At 41.6% G+C, this 11,073-nt stretch overlaps 1 protein-coding gene across 1 annotated transcript; it reads left to right on the forward strand.

The window, feature by feature from the left end:
• Positions 1-309: 309 nt before the first annotated feature.
• LOC120374114 (histone H2B 8) lies at positions 310-800 on the forward strand. Its single transcript, XM_039493382.1, has one exon. The coding sequence runs from the start codon at positions 336-338 to the stop codon at positions 714-716; it is 381 nt and encodes a 126-aa protein (XP_039349316.1). The 5' UTR covers positions 310-335; the 3' UTR covers positions 717-800.
• Positions 801-11,073: the final 10,273 nt, after the last annotated feature.

Raw genomic sequence — 11,073 nt, forward strand, 5'->3', positions numbered from 1 at the left:
GCTCCATAGTGTACGTTGCACTAACAATTATCTAGAGAAGGAAAAGTACAAAAAAATGCAGCGCTCTCGCCTCCCTCCCACACTATCAATCTTAGAAGAGTTAAATTATTTTCGATAGGCTAAAAAGATGTGATTGATCAGCCAATGATAATGCGGATCTAACTCTGATCAATAGCGAGACAAGACGTAACGAGGTGACTTGTCAAGTCCAATAGGAAACGAGGAAAGAGAGGGTCTTTATTTGCATGAGGTTATATAAATGAGGGGCAGCGCCGAGTTTCACGTATACTGTTTTTTGTAAGAGAGAGTTTTAAGTAAGAGTAAACAGTTCGAAAATGCCCGAACCTGCAAAATCTGCTCCAGCTCCAAAGAAGGGGTCTAAGAAAGCTGTGACTAAAACCCAGAAGAAAGGAGACAAGAAACGTAGAAAGACAAGGAAGGAGAGTTATTCCATCTACGTATACAAAGTGCTGAAGCAAGTTCATCCAGATACTGGTATCTCTTCGAAGGCTATGGGTATAATGAATTCTTTTGTAAATGACATCTTTGAGCGCATCGCTGGGGAAGCGTCTCGTCTGGCGCATTACAACAAGCGCTCGACCATCACTTCCCGGGAGATCCAGACCGCTGTGCGCCTGTTACTGCCCGGCGAGCTGGCCAAACACGCTGTGTCTGAGGGTACTAAGGCTGTTACCAAATACACTAGCTCTAAGTAAACATCTAGGTAACTAATTCTATAACCCAAAGGCTCTTTTAAGAGCCAATCACTTTTTCATTCAAAGAGCATGGCATCACTAACTCGTCTCACTTGTATTTTTTCAAACTGCATGATGTCGTTTGTGAAGGGAAAAAAATAGTTTTACATAACTATTCCCAAGTAATTTGTTAGCAGTTTCTCTTCCCAAAATTTATGCAGAAAAGAAGCCTGGTTTCTCGTTACTAATCGTAATAAACAAGCAGTTGTATTTGCCACAGTCTAGATGAAAGGATTCTTTTCTGTAAAAGTGATAAAAGCAACCCGTTACTAAAGTAGCATGATTACGTGGTATTCAGGGAACATCTTAGCAACACATTAGGTTTACTATGTATAAAATAGATATTTAATTTTCTGGGATCTCAGTGGGTTTTCAAACTAATCATTGTTGTCACCCTTTCTTAATATCTCATTCCTCCCTACTATCTCCCCATCCTTGAACACTTTTTAGCCCTTGAATTAAACCAGTTGTCAATTTCTTACATCAAGACATTAAAAAACAAAGTTTCCTTTTTATTTTCAAAGCATTTTCCCCCTACTTAGCCATAAATTTTCTTTGGGTCACTGTATAGATTTATGGAATTACAGATAGGTTAGCCATTCTGAAAACGTTCGTTGAAATGGACTTTTAAACAAAACACACATAGGAACCAGTATCAGATCTGATTACAGTCATAGCAACACAATTATGCTATTATGTTATACTATAGAACGCTTAGGTAGTAATCCTCTAGGATTTCACTTTGATCCATTCTCACCTATTTAGCTGGCAGGAAAGTTTGGTTATGGTATATTATCTAAAATGGTCAGTCCCATTGCCTTTTTTACTTTCATGGCTGAGAAGCTAGTAGACGTTTTGTAGGCTTGAAAAAGCTACAGTACAAACTAAAGAGGTAAATGAAGTTTCAGGTAATTGGCAGGAGTTGGGGGTGGCCCTTATTATACCCTGGACGAGCTTTAACCTCCAAACCCATAAAGAGTTGGGCTCGATATTTCAGGACATAAACTATGCTCGTGGCTATCAAGGTCTTTTTCCTGGTCTCAGCGTAAATGACATAATCGAGGATCACCCTTAGATGAGACCAGAGATACATTTCACCACTACAGCAAACGCGGTGACAGAAAATCGGAAATACCTGAATATTATTTCGAGGCATTTTTCTGTGATGCTTAAGCCCACTTTTACTATGATCATTTTCTCCATTACCACGTTCAAACATTTTATTAGACATCTTCAGTAATAATAAAATGACTATGGGCTGGTGGCTTGAGTAGAGAGTCTATGATGGCTCCGACCTGATTGAAAACTGAGTTGAGATTTTTGAACGGATGAAACGATACTCCTACCCCTTAAAGCCAGATATTGAACATACATAGCCTGTTTCTTGGGTCGATTCTCTGGAGACAAGTTATTTTATCATTATAAAACTAATAATAACTTTATTTTAGTATGTGAATATTGCGCCTGATTATAAAACTCCTCTTTAAAAATCACACTTGAGGTTATAATGGAGGACATAAGCAGATCAATAACAATAACAGATCCTTTATAAAATGAGGGTGGCCCTCTGTCTGAAAGGAAAAAAATATATAAGGCATTTGTATCGCTTTAAAAGCAGCAAATTAAAACATAAAAGGGAATCAGAACCAAGAGATATTTTTATGCGTTCGACGAATCACGTGATTTCAATGTTCTCCCCTGTCTCCGGGAGTGCTGCTCGTGCAAAGCCTTCTTAGTTGGAAGAGAGGAAGTGGCAATAACGTTCAAGGATACAGATTCGATCACTTTGAAAATGATATAGTCAGAACCCCGAGCCACCCCCCCATCCCTCAAAAAAAAATAGGGGGTGGCAGATGTGTGATAGCTAGATAGGAAACTGGCCACTGATCCTTAAAAGTTAGTTTGAAAAGCAAAAAAGAGAAGGGGAAATCACAATGACCAAGGCGGGCTTTTCAAATGTTCACATTGTCCAATGACATTTGGCTTCTTCGAAAAGGCCAATCAGAAAAGAGAATTTAGTTATAAATACCGCCCGAGACGTACAGCTCTTATTCATTTCTTTCCATTCTTTCTTGCTGAGTACATTTTTTTTTACAGGAACTAGGTGTGTGTTAATATGGCCAGGACCAAGCAGACTGCCCGTAAATCCACCGGTGGCAAAGCTCCCCGTAAGCAGCTGGCTACTAAAGCTGCCCGGAAGAGCGCGCCTGCCACTGGGGGAGTGAAGAAGCCTCATCGCTACCGACCCGGCACCGTGGCCCTGCGAGAGATCCGCCGCTACCAGAAATCCACTGAGCTGCTCATCCGCAAGCTGCCCTTCCAGCGCCTGGTGCGTGAAATCGCCCAGGACTTCAAGACCGACTTGCGCTTCCAGAGCTCGGCAGTTATGGCCCTGCAGGAGGCCAGCGAAGCCTACTTGGTGGGGCTCTTTGAAGACACTAACCTGTGCGCTATTCACGCTAAGAGAGTCACCATCATGCCCAAGGACATCCAGTTAGCCCGGCGTATCCGTGGTGAGAGGGCTTAAAGGCTGCCCTTCAGCTTCTAGTAACGAAAACTGCTCCAAACGACCCAAAGGCTCTTTTAAGAGCCACTACATTAACACTGAAAGGAGCTGTAACTTGTTCATATGGTCCCTTTTCTAAGTACGAAACTTGTTTTAAAGATTTTTTCAAGTGAAAGTTGCGGACTAAATATACACATTTTATTAAAAGCAGGAGGTAGTTTACTAATCCTCTAACGTTAATTCTCCAGCCATCTCCACCTTTTGTGATTTAATGTTAAGTTTAAATTCATTACCATAACGCGCCTAAACAAAAGTAATTTGCTGTTTAAAATAGCTAGTCTCTTCTGTTTAATGTTTTGCTCATTTAAAAAATATTGCATAATCCCGCTGTTAAAGTAAATTTACAAATCTGTAGATAAAAATTAACAAGATTTAAGTGAATGCCCCAAAGCAGTGCTTATGAACTGAAGTTGATCAGCACTGCTTCGTGCTGTTAATTGTCCCTGATGAAAGAGCATGTTTATTGTATTTTTATTTTTTAAAGGAAATAATACATTGCTCCAAAGGGATGGCGGAGCTTCTCTTTTGAATTACATTTGTGGAAGTTCAAAATGAAGTCAAGTTTGAAGCTTTATAAGAAATATTTTACAGCAAATAAGTTCGCATTCTCTAAAACGTCTTGTGTTCAAGCTATAAAATATCCTTTTAGTGTAAGTGTAGCAGCTTTTGGAATAGCCTTGGGGTACTTTTTTAGTTGTTTGTTTTTCAAATTGCTCAGAAGACAGTTGGATTCTTAGCCCTCTCACCCCGGATACGCCGGTACACGGAAGGAAGCAAATGTCATTGGACAATTTGAAACATTGAAAACCCCGCTCTGTGCTTAGAGAAATACATTCCTCCCTCATTGATTCCTCAAAGTGAAGCTCATGGGCCTAATACATGAACCTTGCGCTTTCCTGAGTGGCCCCTTTGTATTGTTTCCTGGTTTTTTTTTTTTAAATAAACACTTCCACTCTACAGTATGCACTCTCCCGTATTTCTTTTTCGTTTCTTCTGTTATACATATAGGTGGTCGGGGATTTAATTATGACTTTAAACCGACCAAGTCTGTGAACATGAACATTATTCAGCTTTCTCTTCTTTGGTACTAGCAATCATCTTGAATAGGGTAACCAGATGTCCTGGATTTTAAAGGGACAGTCCCGTTTTGGGGGACTTTTTTCTTATATAGGTGCCTATTAGTCCCCACCCCCTGTCCCATTTTTTCATAGTTGATTATCTGGTCACCCTAATCATGAACTCCAATGCCCGGCGAATGGGAGGGTAATCAACTACAGGATTCAAATGCACAGAAAAATCCCTTCTCATTTAATTTTGTTTTAATTTGCATATTTTAAGATAGTTATATCCTACAGTTCTTCCCCTTGGACTGAGTGGCATGCACACCTCCTGGAAGATCTGTTTACTCTCCTTCCATCCCTACTTAAAATCTAAAATTTGAGAGATAGAGGGGAGGACTTTATAGTAATTAGTTGTGTGATAAATAAAGGGGGGGAGGAAGCTCCCTTTGATGGATACCCAGCCAGCCAGTTAGTTGTAAAATCCCTCTTGGTAGCCGTTCTTTACTTGCTTATCACAAGTTGCAATATTTAATTACTAAAATAACAAAAAAATAGGGATTTTATTTCTATTGTGAATCTCTCCTTTCTTAAAAGAACCACACTGTATTTAATATGTAGCTTTAAGGAGCTGGAGAACCATTAAATAAATTCTCTTCTTCTACGCCCTCGCTTTCCCAGTATCCCTGGTCAGTTTTCAGTCAGGCAGATCAGTGTATAAAAGAGCTATTCAAGCCAGCAGTTCACAGCCTTTTATTAATAAATATTAATTGTTATTTATTATTAAAGTCATCTTAGAAAATGTTTAGATGTGTTAAAGGAGGAAAGGCGCTTAGTAAATGTGGCCTTCAGCACCACAGAAAAAGGGCCCGAAAGACGATCCAGGAATCAGTATACAAGCCCCCCCCATTGCCTTGTTTGATGAGCCATGAAATGTACTGCTTGTATGAGGAGATCCACTGAGTGCAGAAAATGTATCCAGAGAAGGTGATTCTCTTGAGACAGTAAAAAGAAAGACCTTAACAGCTATGGATGTCGTTTATATCCTGAAAGATCAGGACTACACTCTTTACAGTTTTGGAGGTTAAAGTTCATCCAGAATTATCCATATCTATATATCTACATATACATAGGGTCTTTTAAGGGAGAACTCCAACTCCAGCCAATGAAACTTCAGTGGACACATTTAGTTATACTGTAGCTTTTATAACACTATAAAAGGCTTATGAGCTTCTCTTCTCAGCCTCTAAAGTAAAAGGGTAAAAGAAATTGATCAACATAGATACTTAAAGGTAACAAAACTTATCTGGGTTAGCATCCTGGAGATTTAGTAATTTAAAGGGTTTCGTAACATAAACTAATAGAAAGAATAATTGTGTCAATGTGATTCTGTAATCAGATCTAATCCTGGTTCCTGTGAATGTTTTGTTTTAAATTCCACCTTATTGAAAGTTCCTCAGAACAGATCCCCTTCCCCCAATTTAACAAAATGTTCACAAATTAAATAAGTTTATGGCTAAGGGGGGGTGGGGGTGGTGAACTGCTTTGAAAATACAGAAGAAAATAGGGAAATTACTTAATGTAAGAAATGAGTTGGTTTTATGAAGCTGCACTCTCTAAGGACTCTCTTCAGGGACAGAGGGAGGAAGGGGAGAAACAAGAGATTTGGGTTATATAGTAGCTAAGATTTCTAGTTAGTAAACCAAGTGAGATTCCAGCAGTTTAAATTTGCTTTCTATAAGTGTGATTCCGATATGTTGAATTAATTTTAGGTGAATACCAGTTTAATCATACCTTCATTTCAGCAGTGTGGAGATACTAATAATTTTACATGATAGACAAGAAACCTATGTTTTCTAGAATATTATGACACTTGAAGTGCTTATTTACTTGTAGCAAAGAGAAATCATGCTCTCTCTCTCTCTAGGTATGGTTTCGGAATAAAAAAAATTACAGACAGCTTGCCTGCAAAGCTTCCTCACTGTGTATTATTAATTATGATAATGAATTATTTATTCGCAAGCCACTGGATGCAGTTTGAAAAACACAAGCGATAGTAGTAAGTGATGTTCTGCTCATTGAATGAAAAGGTGGATGGCTCTTAAGGCTTGTCTACACAACCGGCCAGATCGATAGGCAGCGATTGATCCAGCAGGGGTCAATTGATCGTGTTTAGTATAGATGCGACAAATCTACCACCGATCACTCTAGTGTCAACTCCGGTACTCCACCTCAATGAGAAGTGCAAGGGGAATCGACAGGAGAGTGTCAACACACCACAGTGAAGACACCACGGTAAGTAGATCTAAGTATATCGACTTCAGCTACGTTATTCATGTAGCTGAAGTTGCATAACTTATATCGACCCCCTCTCCCCATAGTGTAGAGCAGTCCTTAAAAAAGCCTTTGGGTTACAGATTTAGACAGCCTACTCAGAAACTATTTACTTAGAACTGGTGTACTTGGTGACCGCAGGTCTACACTACCGGGCTCAGTTGATGCAAGTCCAGCTATGTGAATAACATAGCTAGAGTTGACATAGCTTAGGTCGACCTTTTGCAGTGTCTACACCCCACTGGGTTGATGGGAGAAACTCTCATCAACTTACTTTATGCTTATGCTACGCAACTCCAGCTACGTGAATAACCTAGATGGAGTTGACATACCTTTGGTGCAGTTACTGCAGGGTCTACACTGAGGGGGTTCCGTCGACTTAGCTTACTCTTCTTGACTGGGGTAGAGTACAGGGGTTGACTGGAGAGCGATCTGCTGTTGATTTCACTAGACCTGCTAAATCAACCTGTGGTGGATGGATCTCAGTAAGTGGAGACAAATGTGCCCTGAGAAACAGTATGTTTTGCCAGCTCGCCTCGCAGCAGCAGACTATTACAGCGGTCTGTATCTCCCTGGAAGTGATGGTCGAGCACTTGTTGTAATGCACCAGACGAGATGCTTCTCCGGTGATATGCTCAAAGATGTCATTTACAAAAGAGTTCATTATATCCATAGCATTGGAGGAGATGCTGGTGTGTGGGTGAACTTGCTTGAATACTTTATACACATAAACAGAGTAACTTTCTTTCCTCGTCTTTTTCCACATATCACTCTTCTTGTAAGTCAGGGGCCGGCAACCTTTCAGAAGTGGTGTGCCAAGTCTTAATTTATTCACTCTAATTTAAGGTTTCGTGTGCCAGTAATAAATTAACGTTTTAGAAAGTATCTTTCTATAAGCCTATAATATATAACTAAACTATTGTTGTATGTAAAGTAAATAAGGTTTTTTAAAACATTTAAGAAGCTTCATTTAAAATTAAATTAAAATGCAGAGTCCCCTGGACCAGTGGCCAGGACCTGGGTAGTGAGTACCACTAAAAATCAGTTCACGTGCTGCCTTTGGCACCCGTGCCATAGGTTGCCTACCCCGTTCTAAGTTATATGGGCAGGTCTACACTATGCGGTTAAGTAGACCTAAGTGGAATAACGTAGCTGGAGTCAACATATCTTAGGTTGACTTATTGCGGTGTCTACACCACTCTGGATCGGCAGGAGAAACGCTCCCATTGATTTACCTTACGCTTCTCTTTCCAGTGGAGTACTAGCGATCAGTGGTCGGTTTAGTGGGTCTGATAAGCTTTCTTAACTCCACCAGAGAGGTCCTTTGGGGCCATCTGCCTGTCCCAAGTCACCTGTAAAAATCAGCTTGCTACAGAAACGCCAACAATAGAGTTAACACAGACTTTTAGCCTGGAAAAGAAGGGTCTTCAACTCGAAGATGCATGACACTGGGTGGTGCCCTTCTTGCAGCCAGGAGGATTACCATCGGCACATGGGCAGAGATGAGGAGCAACAACCTGACCCTACTAGGCATTAGCGAGACAAGATGGACGCAAGCTGGGACAGAGCGACTGTTTGACAGGAGAGCTGTTGCTGTATTCAGGACATGAGGAGAGCACCACACACAGGGAGTAGGCTTCATGTTGTCCAAGCAGGCACAGAGAGCACTGATTGGTTGGGAGGCACATGGTCCCAGGATCATCACAGCATCCTTCAGAACTAAAATGAAGAGGATTAAGATGAATGTTGTTCAGTGCTACGCTCCAACCAATGACAGTGAAGAGGAGGACAAAGACTACTTTTACAACAGACTCCAGAAAATATTAGAGACTCTCCCAGACAAAGACATTACCATCCTTATGGGAGACTTTAATGCCAAAATTGGACCTGATAACACAGGATGGACCCATGCTCTGGGAGAGATGAGTGAGAATGGAGAGAGATTTGTGGATCTGTGTGCACTTAACAATCTGGTCATAGGAGGCAGCATCTTTCCTCAGTACCTGTGTATCACCATAAGTCATGACAGAAAACCAGATCGACATTGTCTGCATTAGCAAGAAGTTCAGAAGATCCTTGCAGGACGTTAGAGTTAGAAGAGGAGCAGACGTGGCATCCGACCATCACTTAGTGGTGGCCAGATTGAAGCTGAAGCTGAAGAAGAACTGTACAACGTCAACCTTCTGAAGGACCATAAGACCAAGGAAGATTTTGGATTGACGCTGAAGAATAAGTTTTCAGTACTACAGGATCGGTCTGAGGAAGACAGTGTACTCAACAGATGGCAGAAAGTGAGAGACACACTTAGGTCAGCATGCCAGGAAGTGCTTGGAATTAAGAAACACCAGCAGAAAGAGTGGATCACAGCAGAGTCCTTGACAAAGATAGAAGACAGAAAGAAGAAGAAGGCAGCAGTCAACAACAGCAGGACTAGAGCAGCAAAGGCCAAAGCTCAAAGAGTATGCTGAAGCCCACAGAGCAGTGAAGAGGAATATTAGGAAGGACAAGAGAGATTATGTGGATGGACTGGCAGCAGAAGCAGAGCAGGCAGCATACAGCGGTAACATGAAACAGCTGCGACTGTCTGGAAAGTTCAGCAAAGACAAGCAGGGAAAGTCTATAACAGGAATAGAACTACAGATGAACAGATGGGCGGAGCACTTTGAGAACTCCTGAACAGACCAGCACCACCAAATCCACCAGACATTGACCCAGCCAACGAGGACCTCCCAATCAATTGCGATAAACCAACCAGAGACGAGATCAGAAAAGCCATCACCATGATGAAGAACAGGAAGGCGGCTGGACCTGACGATATCCCAGCAGAGGCCCTGAAAGCAGACCTGGATGCCTCAGTGGAAATGCTGTACCTCTTTGAGAAAATATGGGAAGAAGAAGTGATTCCGGCTGACTGGAAAGAGGGATATCTCATCAAAATCCCCAAGAAAGGAGACCTCAGCAACTGTGCCAACTATAGAGGAATCACACTCCTGTCGGTGCCAGGAAGGTCTTCAACCGAGTCCTCTTAGAGAGAATGAAGGATGCCGTCGATCCACAGCTACGAGATGAACAGGCAGGCATCATAGTCGAGCAGTCTATGGAGTGGAACTCCTCGTTACATCAACTTGGATCGAGAGACCCTCTGGAAGCTCCTCGCACTATGGCATCCCAGCAAAGGTGGTCAACCTGATCAAGAATTCATGCATACACTGTAGAGTGATCCATGGAGGGCAGCTCACAAACAGCTTAGTCAGACAAGGATGCTTGTTGTCACCACTTCTCTTTCTTCGTCATCGATTGGATTATGAAGACATCCACTTAAACAGCAGATGCAAGAGAAGACCATCACAGGTTGGCCTCAACATCCACAAGGACAAGACCAAGATCCTTAGGATCAATTCCATCACAGTCACACTGAATGGAAGCTCCCTGGAAGAAGTGCAGTCCTTCACCTACCTAGGTAGCATCATCCATCAAAGTAAGGATTGGTAAGGCAAGAGTAGCCTTCTTACAGCTCAAGAACATCTGGAGCTCCAGAGAGCTGTCTTTGGCAATAAAGATTCGACTGTTCAACTCCAACGTGAAATCAGTCTTACTGTATGGAGCTGAAACCTGGAGGACAACCAAAACAACCACCAGGAAGATCCAGACCTTCATTAATAGCTGCCTCAGAAGGATTCTCCAGATCCGCTGGCCAGACACCATCAGTAACATCCACCTCTTGGAGAGGACCCATCAACTCCCAGCAGAGGAAGAAATTAGAAGGAGAAGGTGGGGCTGGATAGGACATACACTACACAAGCAGACAACCAGCATCACCAGACAGGCACTGCAGTGGAAAAAATGGGCTATACCTGGAACCAGCTTGGCCCAGGATAGAAGACTATGGAGATCTGTTGTTGTGAATGAATGAATGAAATGAATGATAAGCTTTCTTAGGCGCAGGAGCAGATTTCGATGGCTAAGGCATGTTGATTGTATATAGTTTATTTTTACTTCTCAATGCCTTCTACTTGTTTTGTGTACATTTCTGTCTCCAGTCAGCTCAAAAACATGCATACAAACTCCGGAGAGTGCCTGTTCATAGACATAGACAATAGTGGCAATGACTATTCTCTTTCCTAATTTATTGCATATGAGACACATGACCCTATATTAACGTCATATGGAACCTTATCATTGGTCAGAATTAGATTCGCATCACTATTGGCTAGTCAAACAATAGTTCTTTTCAGCCTATCACAAAGCGTTTACCTCCGCAAACAGAAAGGATATAAGGGCGGGCTGGCAATTAAATCGCGTAATATTTTTTTTTTTGAGAAAATATATTACTATAGCTGATTTCTAGAAAGTGCTGATC

Source organism: Mauremys reevesii, linkage group 1 (genome assembly GCF_016161935.1).
Source record: "Mauremys reevesii isolate NIE-2019 linkage group 1, ASM1616193v1, whole genome shotgun sequence".
In the NCBI taxonomy this organism is placed as follows: domain Eukaryota; kingdom Metazoa; phylum Chordata; order Testudines; family Geoemydidae; genus Mauremys; species Mauremys reevesii.

Bases quoted from the DNA above. Each gene is read 5' to 3' on its own strand.
- LOC120374114 (XM_039493382.1), top strand. From the start codon at position 336: ATGCCCGAACCTGCAAAATCTGCTCCAGCTCCAAAGAAGGGGTCTAAG.